The 15,609-nt window shown below is 41.6% G+C and overlaps 1 protein-coding gene across 1 annotated transcript in view; it reads right to left on the minus strand.

The window, feature by feature from the left end:
* LOC142217786 (bifunctional heparan sulfate N-deacetylase/N-sulfotransferase 3-like) overlaps positions 1–15,609 on the minus strand; it is a 320,369-nt gene that overhangs the window by 72,262 nt on the left and 232,498 nt on the right. Inside the window, exons 7-8 of the mRNA XM_075286112.1 lie at positions 14,097–14,279; positions 8,874–8,970 (exon numbers count right to left, since the gene is read on the minus strand). Coding sequence (XP_075142213.1) covers positions 8,874–8,970; positions 14,097–14,279 — 280 coding nt within the window. The remainder of the gene's footprint in view (positions 1–8,873; positions 8,971–14,096; positions 14,280–15,609) is intronic.

Raw genomic sequence — 15,609 nt, forward strand, 5'->3', positions numbered from 1 at the left:
CTCCATTCATTTCTATGGGAGCCGGCATACGAGCGCTCCCCATAGAAATGAATGGGCTGCTTCTTTCACTGCGAGCAGTCCCATTGAAGTGAATGGGAAGTGCCCGTGTGTACGGCTCGTCATGAGCAGAGCTTGTCGTACACGCCGGCACTTCCCATTCACTTCAATGGGACTGCTCGCAGTGAAAGAAGCAGCCCATTCATTTCTATGGGGAGCGCTCGTATGCCGGCTCCCATAGAAATGAATGGAGCTGCTTTATACGCCGCTTATTCTGAACGTGATTTACGTTCAGAATAAGCTTCAGGAAACGTAGTGTGAATGCACCCTTAAACTGTGGAGGTAGCTGGAGTAAACTGTGGGTGCACTTGTAAGGGGACATTATGCTGTGTGAGGCAGATGGATAGGACATTATAATGTGGGGACATAACATATTAGGGTGTCTTTAGGGTCATTATACTGTGCATGGGCACAAAAATAAATGAATGCGGGAGTCAAAGTGGATTTGGATGGGGCTCAGTTTACCGAGGCGCACACAGATCACAGCACTGAGGCACTGAGAGGCATTATATTGTATGGGGCCACTAGGGAGGCATTATACTGTTTGAGTGCCACTAAAGGACATTATACTATGTGCGGTTCATTGATCAAGGTGGCACTTCAGTAGCGGAGGACGTAGTTACTACGTCCTCCCTACTAATGCCGATATCTCTGGACTGCATCAACATATCTTGATGCTTTAAAATGCATTTTAAAGAAGAGACTCTCCTCTTTAAAATGATACCAGGGTATGATTTTACTTACAGTCTTGGAACGATTCACTGTTGAAAACACTATTTGGCATTGAGATCCAACTGCAGATCTCAATTCCCGACAGCGTTTCAACAGTGAATTGCTCCAAAACTGTACATCCAATCATCGAGTTCTTGATATCATTTTAAAGATGAGATTCTCTTTAAAATGCAACTGAAAGCATCAAGATATGTTGATGCAGTCCAAAGATATAGAGCTCCAAAGTGTCCCCCCCCTCCTGTCTAAGCAAGCAATTTGCGATCTTTAACAAGAAAGGAAGAGGGACATGAGCAGTTCAGCAGAGAGAGAGAGAGAGAGACAGTGAAACAATCTGACTCTCTGCATAACTTGTATGTGACAGCAGGAGGGTGGTGGCAGGGACTCTATTGTCCCTATTAACCCTTCTCCTGACAATCAGAGCGTATACTATACATTTGTCTCTGATTGTCACATACAGTTATAATGTAATTCCCCTTGAGCTTTACTAGTGGGGTATTCTTATGTTATACATCCTGAACATAACCAGGAAGTTTATTGGCGCCGTGACCCAGATGTTTACCATTGTCCAGGTCGCAGCGCCAAAAAAAAAAGTCGCACCAAACACTTACACAACATATACATAAAGTTGCAAATAAAGTTTACATTTCACCCAATCCCTGTCCTGTCTATACCTGAGCTTTCTACTGTAAAATACGTCTCTAGTGATGTCCGTTACACACTAAAATAATAGTAATAACGATTATCACTAGAGATGAACGTATAGATTGCTAAAATTATTATAGGGGGATGGAAAATAACATTTTTATGTAAAGTCCTATTTAATTTGCGTGCACAAAATGGGATGGCGCATTTCTGCGATTTTGGCGATTCTTTAACACCCGCCCCTGTAAATATATACATGTGTGGTATGTATGAACTCCTCACATATTGCAGTTTTATGTACAGTACATTATGTTTGCAGAAAGGGATTTCTTGAGCCGCACTTTAGTGGCAAATTTGAATTTTTGCGCAATTTTTGCTAGCAATCTCTGTTTGCTGCAAAGTTGAATGAAGGTGGTTGTATATATAAACTATTAAATTGTGTTTTTATATACGGTATGCTGTGTACTCTGAAAAAAGTTAGATTTTGGTATCACAGTCACAGTTTGGTAGGTGCAGTATAGCTTTTTAACATATTAGTGAACAACAGCAAAATCCTGCTTGTCTTCTGTATTCGTGTTTTTGGGAGTCCGAGCTCTTGTTGTAGTTGATGTTTGTGGTACATATAGTATATTTACACATTGTATACACCATAAGCTATTATTTTAAAAGTATTTTGTATATGAATCTGAGATTGAACATGAGTTTTAGGTGCAAATATGTGTTTTAGCGTATTTTTTCAAAACATTATTTGTGTTTTTCACAAAGTTGTATGAAGGTGGATGTGGCTATCGATGACCCATTAAGATATTTGTAATCTTCAGGTTGTCTACTTTCAAAAAATATATAGGGTTTAGGGGTTCACTTACTTTTCATGGTGTGTAATCCCTACATTTTATAGGATTATACTTTTTTAACATTTCCAGCTTCAAAGCAGATTTTTGTTCCTTCCAGTTCTAGCAATTTTCTGAAGACACGTGCATGCGGGTTCAGGCCATAGTGATATGTATGAACTCTGCACATGTTGAATTCTTATTTTTAGGAGGTTTGGTGCATTTAATTTTTTGTTTGGTTTTCGCTTTTAACAACTAATAAACATTTATTTGCATTTTTTCATAAAACATTCACTTTAAATCAAAATTGCATGAAGGTGCCTGTTCGTATAAAGTACCAAGTGGCATTCTGACAATGCTGCAGGTGTCTACTTTAAGAAAATATATAGGTATGGGGGGGTTGGATGCTTTTTTAATGTTGCAATTTAGGTTTGATTTGTCCATCTCAAAACTGTGAAAATTGCTCTGGCTACTGGAGGTACAAAATTTCCAGAGACCCTTGGCAGCGAAAAGGTTAACCTCTCCTAGGCAAATGTCCTCTTTAGCCACTGTCTGACGTCAAGCACTGTGTGTGTGGGGGGTTCCAGCTGAGACCTGTGGTGCTCAGAAACCCGAGGCCCAATTGCAGGCTTCAGCATTGACCCCAGCAATGCGTGATTCAGATGCAGGTCAGAAGAGGCCTTGAAGAAGACACAGAGGGACTGCTGAACAACCAAGAGAGGTGAGTGTAATTGTTTGTTGCTTTTACTCACCTTCAACAGGTAACAGCTGATGTTTACTCACTGATCCCACTCCTGCTATGTCTGGCCTCAACTTCTGCCTCCAGGGCACACTGTCCATTGTGGTGATTAAAGGGGTATTCCCACGTTGCATACTCACCAGTCTTCGCTGCTGTAAAATAATCTGTCTTCCTGCTTTGTTGCGTCATTGGTGGGCGGGGTTACATATTCAAAGCCAGCGGCGAGATGCCGCTGGCCCTGCATGCGCGCTCATAGATGGTGAGACCAGTCAGTTCTCCAGCCTTCATATGCCAATACAGACCCGGCATCCGCTGTAATAGAGAGGCGGATGCCGGGGAGGGTTAGACGCCGGCACAGGTTCCTGCAACATCGCTATGCTCATGCCCTGCATGAAGCCAGCAGCAGCAGGAGCCATGCTGTTATTCCGGAGAGGGGGGGGGGGGGGCGGAGGAGCGGAATAGCAGCATCGCTCCTGCCGCTGCTGGCTTCATGCAGGGCAAGAGCGTAGCAGTGTCGCAAGCACCTGTGCTGGCATCTAACCCTCCCCGGCACCCGCCTCTCTATTACAGCAGATGCCAGTTCTTTATTGGCGGCCCCTTCCCCCAAAGTGTAAACTACCCCCCCTCCAGGCCCGCTCCCGTACACTTAGCCCCTCTTCCCTCCCCCCTCAGAGCAGCAGATACATCACTTGACTTTTGACCAGATAAGTCAAGGGATGTGTCAACAAAGAAATGAATAAAGTAAGATAGTGGAGAAATAAAGCAGTTTTGCTGAAGCATTGTATTTAGGAAAAGTCTTACATTCACATTAACAAGCAGTATAGATAGGATCCTTGTGATGGGACAACCCCTTTAAGAAGCAGAGGACGAGTTGGATAGGACCAGGGATTGGTGAATAAAATATCAGCCACTACCTGTTAGAATAAACCAATAGGTAATGGCCAATTTAAAAAAAATCTCAACCCTCAATTTAAGCTAGGAGGCACTGCCAAAGGCTGTCACCTCAGGTCACCTTATGGCAGGTGTGGCCCTGACATTATTGCTGGGGGGGTCTCACTGATATGTTTATTGTGTCTCCTTGGTGAGGAATACATACCAAACAGAATACTAATTGTTATAATAAGAGTGTTCTACCAGGCTAGGAAGTTAGTACTTTACTGTTTACTGTTAATGTATTGTTTGCTTGTTTGTATGTTTGAAAAATGAAGAAGGTGTAATGAAAATAAATAAGGTGTAAGGTAAATGAATAATTGCATTGTGAACAAACTTAGCAACACAGAAACAACCATGGTTTAAGTATTGGGTGTTACTTGATCAATAATGCAAGATTTAATAGATATTAATGTCTTATGGATAAGTTTATTTGACATTAAATTACTATTACCTAGAAATTTACAAGATGCCTCTTAATATTCCATTAAATTACATTAGAAATGTAGTGAACCTTTAAATCTGGTGCATGTGGTTTTAAATCAACTCATAATATGTCTGTCATTTCTAATTAACTAGGTAGTCTTTTAGCGATGCAATGATAGATTTAGGGTGGACAATACATGAATTAGTATTTTGCAGCTGAATTTCCAAAAAAAAAAGTAAAGGCATTTTCTAAACCTACATGTAATTTTTCTTTAACCCTTTCCATTTCTCATTGTCCTTTCACTCATATATTTCAGTTCTACACCCTCTTAGCTTTTTCCCAAATATTGCTTGTATATAGTAAAAATGCATTGGAACCAGCGCCGCACCTCCCATGAGGCGACCTGAAGCGACCGCTTCAGGCGGCGCTATGCCAGGGCCTCGGGGAGGGCAGCATTTTTGCTTAACTAAGCCAGTCCAGGACAAGCTATCCTGGACTGGCTTAGCGTCACCAAGCTGCTCCAGCGGCCTCCCCTCACGCTCAGGCAGAGAGCAGGTCCTCTCCGTGCCTGCTCTCTGCCTGCTAACGCCGCTTCACCACACCCCCTTTGCTCCGCCCTGCCCCCTTCTCTCCGCCCCCTCCTCGGGGGGGGGGTGGGGAGGGGGCGGCTTTCTGTCGTCCGCCTCGGGTGATGAAAAAGGCAGGTTCACCCCTGATTGGAACGTTGAGATATGAGGAATTAGTGAAGTCCTTACAAATCTGCTATAGCTGCTCTAGTATCATGGATGAAAACATATCAATGATCTTTCATTTTCTTGGAAGGATTAAAGATTTCTGGTGGAGTACTGAATCTCATTGGACAGATCCCACTATATATATGTGCTGCATGGAAAATACAAAGACAGATATATATATATATATATATATATATATATTTGGGAAGTGAGCTCATTCGAAGCAGTGTTGAGGACCCAAACAGTCAAGACGACAGGGACACAGAGCGTGCAGCAAACTGGTTTATTTAGAAAAAAAAACCAGGAAAATAAATAAACCTTGACTTCAGGCACAAAATAAACAAAACAAAATACAGCCTTAACTTCAGGCAAAAACAAAATAAAAACCTGCTCGTCTTGAACGACTAACTATACAGTAGGTTAACCTAACAATATGTACGGCTTACTTCCAGCCACACGGACAAAACAGTTGCAATATTGTCTCACCAGACTCAGGGTTACAGGACAGAACCATACATGTCCTTTCACCTCATGGAACTGCCATGAACTGAATGCTTTACAGCCTTTTAGGATCAGTAATGAGCCAGGGATCCACACCTATGTCAAAAACCTGGGGCTGATATACCTGGAGACCAGCACTTTGCCTGTTACCTTCTCTCTCTATACAGTACATCACCTGCATTTTGCTTAAAGGGGCTCTATCAGCAAAATCATGCTGCTAGAGCCCCACATATGCGTGAATAGCCTTTAAAAAGGCTATTCAGGCACCGTAAAAGTTATATTAAACTACCCCCCAGTTTTAAAAAAATAACCTAAAAAAGAATGTGCTCTACTTACGCACGCTGGGCGGGCATTCAGGGTGTGTCTTCATCTTCTTCCCCGCCTCTTCTTCCTCCGACGTCCTCCGGTCCCGTCTTCTTCCAGCGCTCGCTCGCGGACACTGACATGGAAAAACGGCCTGGGCGCATGCGCAGTAGCATGCGGCTTCTACTACGGCTACTGCGCATGCGCCCCGGCTATCACTGTCCGTTCGCGAGCGCTGGAGGAAGACGGGACCGGAGGACATCGGAGGAAGAAGAGGCCGGGATGAAGATGAAGACACACCCTGAATGCCTGCCCAGCGTGCACGTTCGGTAAGTAGAGCACATTCTTTTTTAGGGTTTTATTTCAAAACGGCGGGGTAGTGTAATATAACATTTACGGTGCCTGAATAGCCTTTTTAAAGGCTATTCACGCATATGTGGGGCTCTAGCAGCATGATTTTGCTGATAGAGCCCCTTTAATATACTAAGTAATGCTTCAAAACTCTTTTAAGAGCAGGACATTGACTTATAAAACAGCTACTTATATGCAGCAGTAGACTGTTTCATTACTTTGGGATACTTCATTTGCATCTGAAGTTTGAAGAGTTTAAGGAGTGAAAGATTATTTTAAGTGTTTATTTTATTAGGAGAAGAAAATCATAGTTGGTTACTCACTTCCATTTCAAATAATCTGATGAAGAAAACTGCTTGGAATCATGTGAGTGACTGGAAAATTGGAAACTATTTTTTATTTACAAGTCATACATGGTGATGTTTATTTACAAATGTCAGATCTGAGATCATGAATCTAAATTTTTATACTTTTATATTATACATGTTGTGTGTTACAAAAACTAATTTTTCCTTGCTACTAAAGAAATCAGCTTTGGAACAAAGAGTGTATCTAAGATGGCGTCGACTCCCATGGTTTGCTGAATTCCTTAGATTGTAACCAAGACTACAACCTGCTATGCGTCAAGATCAAGAGCCAATCATGAGTGTGCAGTTCTGGGATGTCAGAAGAATTTCATGTTATATTATGCATTAACCCTTTCCTTTTCTTTCCTGTATAACTATGTGTGACGTGAAATAAACTCAGTTCAGTGCTATGGAGGCGATGATATAGCATGAGCTAAAGTTCTGAAACAGATTGAGTCTGATTCATTTCTTAAAGCGACGGTGCACACATGCTAATACTGATTTGACCTGGCTGATTGACCCGTGCTGTCGAATTCGACCCTGACAATTTCCTATGTAAGATCTGCACTGTTACATATATAATAATCATACTGAATGAATATGACTCATTTGCTCACAGTAAAAAGAACTTAAAGGAGTTTTCTCATCTCCCTGTCTCAGCAGGTTTGCCTGCTATCTCTTCTTCTCACTTCCCATATTCTTCAGCAAGCTGGGGGGAGGTGACTTTGACTGTTTGATGAACAGAACACTATGAAATATCACAATATAGCCTTTTACTTTACCATGAGAGATTAGAAATCTAATATAAATGCAGATCACATCCTGATAGGCCGATGTAATGGCAATGCAAAGAATAATTTTACATAGCAGGCAAACAAAGCAGCATGGCTAAAACAATGAAATTAGGAAAACTCTTGAATTTACATAAACTAGCAATTTAGATAGGGTCTTTGAAATGGGAATACCCCTTTAAGAAGTTTTATACAGAAATAACAGTGAATAGAGTTTAGCAAGACCAAGCAGAGGACCACAAGAAGATGTGGTGAATGCAAGCTTTGACATAGTATACAGCTTTGCAACTGAAGCTGAAAGTGGTTAATTTACTGCTGGGTTTATCAAATTATATTAACTTATTTCAGAAAAAAATCTATTTTAATGGCATAATGTCAATGTGCAAAATACTGTAAAGACAAAATTTATAATGCAATTAAAACTGGACAGGTTATTTTTAATATAAATATATATATATATATATATATATATATATATATATATATATATATAAGGAACCTGATCCATAGTAAATCAATCAGTGAAGAAACAAAATCTATCAATGAAGAAACATAATTATATGATAAAATGATATCAGCAAATGTACTCCATATAGACTTATCAATCCAGAACACTTCATGACTACTAATAATAAATCATATCTATCTTTAAGATGCAATTAAAAGGATTATCCCAAGATCATCACTTATCTCCAGTGCACAAAATAGGTGAAAATTCCTTCTCAATTGTATACAAATACAACATTGATTTACATGAAAATGGGGCTTCAAAGCTGAATAACAGAGACATATTTGGAAAAGGTAGACTCATCTCTACAAGATACTATAAGTTTTATAATAAGATTTATGGCATACCTACTAGATGTGCCCTAAATGTCTGATATGGAAATTAAGTCAAGAGGTAAGAAAATTTAGAAGTTCTTCCAATATTTGGAGGTGCCAGAGTAAATATAAGTGCATATACAACATGTATGGATGTGATATTGTATATATATATATATATATATATATATATATATATATATATATATATATATATATCGGTCCACACATGTTCTGGACTAATCAATCTAGTATCCTAAATTTGTAAAGCCTCGATGCCACGGTATAGGCTTCAGAAACCATATATCTCTCTTGGTAATACTTTTAGGGAGCCTGCACACGGAGTTTACGCTCACTTATTCTGAACATAAAACTCGCTCAGAGTGAGCGGCGTAAAAAACAGATTCCATTGACTTGAATGGGTGCCAGCATACGTGCGTATCACATTGAAAGTTCTAGGTAAAAAAGCCTCACATTGATTTCAATGGGGAGCGCGCGTATGATGGCACCCAGTCAATGGGATCTGTTTTTTACGCCACTCACTCTGAATAAGTTTTACGTTCAGAATGAGCGAGCATAAACTGCGTTTGGAGGCTCCCTTAGGGTTGAAAAAGATGTAATATTCATTATATGAACATTTATATCTATATAAAAAAAAACAACTCACCAGTTTTTTGAGGTCCAACAACGAGAAATTTAGGCAGTCGATCACAGGTTTTTTCCTTTGACCAAATATCTCGATGACGTTTGTCATCACAGGGATTCTAGAAAATATATATCACAGCTATAGTCTTGGTCATCTGTTTCAGTATTAAAGAGAGTATGTCAAAACAACTCAGGATATAGACCCAACCTCGCAAATAGATGGGTTAGGGTCACCTCAATCAAATTTTTTTTTTTCCTTTGCAAAGCCACAGCAATGCTCATTGATCCAAAAGCTCATCCGCATATTGACAAAAATGGCAATATCTTGGGAACATAGGTACCAATTTAGGGAAGGGGGAAACACATTTGATTCAGGTGACGCTAATCCATCTATCTGCAGGGCTGGGTTGATATGGGTCCTGGTGACAGTCTTCCATAGGGAGCATTCACATGGAGGAAAATGGTGGTGAATTTGGTGTGGAATCGGCGTCAGGTTTAGCGCTGAAAAAAAAGCCTCCCATTGACTTCAATGGGTTCCTTTTTCTAAAGGAACCCATTGATCTCAATGGGAGGCTTTTTTTTTCAGCACTATATCTGACGCGGATTCAACACCAAATTCAGCACCATTTTCCACCGTGTGAATGCACCCTTAAGGCTAAGGCCCCATGTAGTCAACTACTACTTCTAAAAAGCGTTGCAGGAAAAACACAGCATAAAAACATTGTGGTTTTTCACGCATTGCTTTTACTGAAAGTCCACAGAGTTTTCCTCTGCAGACTTTTTGAAATGATTTTTAGATTACTCATGATACACTAAGGGGACATAAAAAGTTATAAACTATGGTAAAGAATACATCATTACACTAAAAGATGCAGTCCTATCAATTATTTGTAGGGAATACAAATTCATATAATGTAATAAATGTATAAAAATCCAAATAAAAAGCTCATTAAATGTATATCAGTATATCACAGAGAGCACTAGATTCACAGATGGCCTTAATAGCCTGATATGCAGGACCTTTGCATATGTTATCTTGCATAACCTACCTTGCTCAATATGTCAACGCTGATACTATACTCTATGTTAAGTAATGTGTTCATCCAAATTACTTGCAAAGTAGACTGTCCTTGCTAGCAACAAATACATATACACACCAGACTGACTGTCCTTGCTGCCCACGGTGATGATTATAGTGCTGCTAATTCTGGCACCAGAACTAGTGGTTAGCTACACCACGCTCTTAGCAACAGCTTTCCTCTTGCAATCCTTACTAGAGATGAGCGAACACTAAAATGTTCGAGGTTCGAAATTCGATTCGAACAGCCGCTCACTGTTCGAGTGTTCAAATGGGTTTCGAACCCCATTATAGTCTATGGGGAACATAAACTCGTTAAGGGGGAAACCCAAATTCGTGTCTGGAGGGTCACCAAGTCCACTATGACACCCCAGGAAATGATACCAACACCCTGGAATGACACTGGGACAGCAGCGGAAGCATGTCTGGGGGCATAAAAGTCACTTTATTTCATGGAAATCCCTGTCAGTTTGCGATTTTCGCAAGCTAACTTTTCCCCATAGAAATGCATTGGCCAGTGCTGATTGGCCAGAGTACGGAACTCGACCAATCAGCGCTGGCTCTGCTGGAGGAGGCGGAGTCTAAGATAGCTCCACACCAGTCTCCATTCAGGTCCGACCTTAGACTCCGCCTCCTCCGGCAGAGCCAGCGCTGATTGGCCGAAGGCTGGCCAATGCATTCCTATGCGAATGCAGACTTAGCAGTGCTGAGTCAGTTTTGCTCAACTACACATCTGATGCACACTCGGCACTGCTACATCAGATGTAGCAATCTGATGTAGCAGAGCCGAGGGTGCACTAGAACCCCTGTGCAAACTCAGTTCACGCTAATAGAATGCATTGGCCAGCGCTGATTGGCCAATGCATTCTATTAGCCCGATGAAGTAGAGCTGAATGTGTGTGCTAAGCACACACATTCAGCACTGCTTCATCAAGCCAATACAATGCATTAGCCAGTGCTGATTGGCCAGAGTACGGAATTCGGCCAATCAGCGCTGGCTCTGCTGGAGGAGGCGGAGTCTAAGATCGCTCCACACCAGTCTCCATTCAGGTCCGACCTTAGACTCCGCCTCCTCCGGCAGAGCCAGCGCTGATTGGCCGAAGGCTGGCCAATGCATTCCTATGCGAATGCAGACTTAGCAGTGCTGAGTCAGTTTTGCTCAACTACACATCTGATGCACACTCGGCACTGCTACATCAGATGTAGCAATCTGATGTAGCAGAGCCGAGGGTGCACTAGAACCCCTGTGCAAACTCAGTTCACGCTAATAGAATGCATTGGCCAGCGCTGATTGGCCAATGCATTCTATTAGCCCGATGAAGTAGAGCTGAATGTGTGTGCTAAGCACACACATTCAGCACTGCTTCATCAAGCCAATACAATGCATTAGCCAGTGCTGATTGGCCAGAGTACGGAATTCGGCCAATCAGCGCTGGCCAATGCATTCTATTAGCCCGATGAAGTAGAGCTGAATGTGTGTGCTAAGCACACACATTCAGCACTGCTTCATCAAGCCAATACAATGCATTAGCCAGTGCTGATTGGCCAGAGTACGGAATTCGGCCAATCAGCGCTGGCCAATGCATTCTATTAGCCCGATGAAGTAGAGCTGAATGTGTGTGCTAAGCACACACATTCAGCACTGCTTCATCAAGCCAATACAATGCATTAGCCAGTGCTGATTGGCCAGAGTACGGAATTCGGCCAATCAGCGCTGGCTCTGCCGGAGGAGGCGGAGTCTAAGGTCGGACCTGAATGGAGACTGGTGTGGAGCGATCTTAGACTCCGCCTCCTCCAGCAGAGCCAGCGCTGATTGGTCGAGTTCCGTACTCTGGCCAATCAGCGCTGGCCAATGCATTCTATTAGCCCGATGAAGTAGAGCTGAATGTGTGTGCTTAGCACACACATTCAGCTCTACTTCATCAGGCTAATAGAATACATTGGCCAATCAGCGCTGGCCAATGCATTCTATTAGCTTGATGAAGCAGAGTGTGCACAAGGGTTCAAGCGCACCCTCGGCTCTGATGTAGCAGAGCTGAGGGTGCACAAGGGTTCAAGTGCACCCTCGGCTCTCCTACATCAGAGCCGAGGGTGCGCTTGAACCCTTGTGCAGCCTCGGCTCTGCTACATCAGAGCCGAGGGTGCGCTTGAACCCTTGTGCACACTCTGCTTCATCAAGCTAATAGAATGCATTGGCCAGCACTGATTGGCCAGAGTACGGAATTCGGCCAATCAGCGCTGGCCAATGCATCCCTATGGGAAAAAGTTTATCTCACAAAAATCACAATTACACACCCGATAGAGCCCCAAAAAGTTATTTTTAATAACATTCCCCCCTAAATAAAGGTTATCCCTAGCTATCCCTGCCTGTACAGCTATCCCTGTCTCATAGTCACAAAGTTCACATTCTCATATGACCCGGATTTGAAATCCACTATTCGTCTAAAATGGAGGTCACCTGATTTCGGCAGCCAATGACTTTTTCCAATTTTTTTCAATGCCCCCAGTGTCGTAGTTCCTGTCCCACCTCCCCTGCGCTGTTATTGGTGCAAAAAAGGCGCCAGGGAAGGTGGGAGGGGAATCGAATTTTGGCGCACTTTACCACGTGGTGTTCGATTCGATTCGAACATGGCGAACACCCTGATATCCGATCGAACATGTGTTCGATAGAACACTGTTCGCTCATCTCTAATCCTTACATGTAATTGTGAATACTTTGCTTTGGTACTGAAAATCATCTCCTAATAATACTGAATACTGTACATTGACACATTTATTGATATCAATACATACAATACCTGAAATTTAGATTTGTCAGTCCTCAATGCCTAATGCCTGATTTACTAACAAAAATACATTTTTTTTTTTAGTTTTGACATATCAACGACTTAAAATCCTTCTTAACTATTGGCTAGCTTTTCACAATAAAAACCACTGTGCATTTTTTCAAAGGCAGTTTAGTCTCTCCTTCTGTTATGATACATCCCATGTCTCTTCTAGTCTCTGCTGGTCCTTCTTTACACACAGAAAATGATTGCTCAGTCAGTCACTGGCTAAGACAGGTCGCCCCTGTGCCAGTGAAATCCTATGTGTCTTAAGGGAACAGAAAGATGAGACCAGTGGGGATTAAGGGTAAGTTCACATGGGTTTTTTGGTCTGGAACCTGAGGCGGAGGCTGCCTCAGGTTCTGGACCAAAAGCCGGGTAGCCACGACTGAATGCCGATGCACTGCACCGGCATCTAGCCGTGCTCTCCACTCCGGATTAGGCCCAATGAATGGACCGAGTCCGGAGTCGGGAGTGTCTTCAGGCTGAATCGCGAGGCGAAACGGTTTGAAGAATGAGCACCTTGCTTCTTTTTTCCGGGATCCGGAAGAAACGGCTCCCAAAAAAACTCCTGAGTGGCTCCCATTGATTTCAATGGGAGCCGTCCTTTTGGTCAGGATTTTGAGGCAGATATGGCCTCAAAATCCTGACCAAAAAACTACAATTGAACTTACCCTAAGGGTAAGGACCCACATTGCGGAAATGCAGCTTTTTTTTGTTGCAGATTTTGTTGCGTTTTTTTGAGCAGAAGATAACAATGTCTACAAAAGGAATGGGAAATATGTAGGAAGTTCCTATTCTTCTACCTACTGCTTAATCCACTCCTGGCTTTGGCTAAAAAAAAAAAAAAATCGCAAAAAAACCTGCAACAAAAATAGCTACATTCCGCAACAAGGGGCCTCAGCCTAAGGAAAGATTATACATATATATATATATATATATATATATATATATATATATATATATATCATATTCCATTATATACATTATATATAGTTATTTACATAGTAAGCTTTTCTAGTTTTTAGCTTTTTCGTCTAAGGTGTCAGCAACAACTGTACGTTTACTTAGAAATTTTGGCTGTATTCTACGGTTTTTGTAACGGACTGAATAAAATTCACATTGAAGCATTTCAGTATTCCCCATATATCGTGTGGAGGAGTAGGAGGCTTTATCTTATTGTTATGTGAGCCGTATTAAAAGGAATTGGAATACATTCTGTATGAAATACTGTTAGTAGAAGAACTACAGCAGAGCATAATTGGAGAAATATCTTGGCTTCTACAGTATGTATTTCCATTTAGACAGTACACAGCGTACTTGATGTAATGTGCGCACTCACCTGCCAGATAGGATCCCTCTGCTCAGGAAAGAGCTGGAAGTATTTGTGAGCCAGCTGAACTGGAGGAAGAGTTTGCAACTTTAAATGAGTCCAGGCTTGTACAAATTTAGCGAGATTAACAAAAGTGTATAACCCAAGTCTGTCATTGCCGTAGTTGGACAAGTGGGTCATGAAGATACTAATCTGCAATGCAAAATTAGAAAGACAAAATCTTGCAGTTAACTGTTATGCCACCAGGGGACAGTAATGCTGTACATTTTTCATTTTGAAAATCTAAATTCAATTCTATTTTTACATATCTTTTATTATACTACATATCTTCAGAACAGCTTAAATTACCTATAAGTGTAATGACTGTAAAACGTATTAGGCTATTACAAACGTTTTAATGTTTATTACAGTACCAGTTAACGTCTTCTTTTTATCTTTTTACCACAAGTAAAGCTTAGCATGGACACCCTTTTGCTTACTCATTGCACTTACTTTACAGGAAACTGCATGTCAAGAGTTTTCAGGTCAAGAAACAAAGTATCATTTAAATTTTTAGCTACATAGAATTTTACATTTATATGTATTACATATATGTAAATTGATCTAAAAAATAAAGAGTATTTTAAAGTCAGATGATTTACAATGTAGAAATTAGAATAACATATAGAGAAATTTCTTGTGAATTGAGTTTAGCCTTTAAGGCCTGGGCCTGATGGGCTGGAAACGCCACATCTTGCCCGCAACGGAAACACCATGGGAATAAACGCGGTGTTTTACAGTATCTGCAAAGTGGTTGTGATTCATGTGAATCCCATGCCCACTTTGTGTTTAAAACCGCAGCGCGGATACACTGCAATTTCCAAAACCGGTGCAGTTTTGGAAATCGCAGGATGTCAGTTATATCTACGGAAATGCCGGTGGCTTTCCCATACTTATAACTGTAACAGAAAGTCCACAGAGGAAAACTCAGCAAACTTTCTGTTCAAAATGCTGCGGGAAGAACCGTGATGAATTCGCACCGCTGTTTTTCGCACAGTGCTTTAGTGCTGCGGATCGTCCCGTGGGGCCTTAGGGCTCGTCCACATCTGCGCCCGTACTCCGTTCTGCAGGTTTCCATTTCCTGCACAAAACAGGGGCAGTTGACGGAAACCTGCCGGCATGTTTCAAGCCCATTCATTTGAATGGGCTTGTAAAGTCTCCGGCCGTGAGCGCCGCTGAGCATTTTATGCGCGCCGCGGCGAAACCGGTTTAGTTAAACCGGACACAGAGTCGGACATGTAGGACTTTGTGTCCGGTTTAAAAACGGAGTTCAGGCACTGGTGTGAACCCAGCGTCAGTCTAATATAGGAGGTTGTTACCATAACTGCAACCACCCCCAAACTAATATGAATGCAGCAAGGTAGACATGTGCCCTTGATAAAGCAACCTATATCTGCAGAAATAACTGTAGAAGTAATTGGCATTTCATATTAAATAATTATGATTTATTGAATTGCTTATTCTAGTCTGTATGGTCTTGGCT

This window comes from Leptodactylus fuscus, chromosome 1, assembly GCF_031893055.1.
Source record: "Leptodactylus fuscus isolate aLepFus1 chromosome 1, aLepFus1.hap2, whole genome shotgun sequence".
Classification (NCBI taxonomy): domain Eukaryota; kingdom Metazoa; phylum Chordata; class Amphibia; order Anura; family Leptodactylidae; genus Leptodactylus; species Leptodactylus fuscus.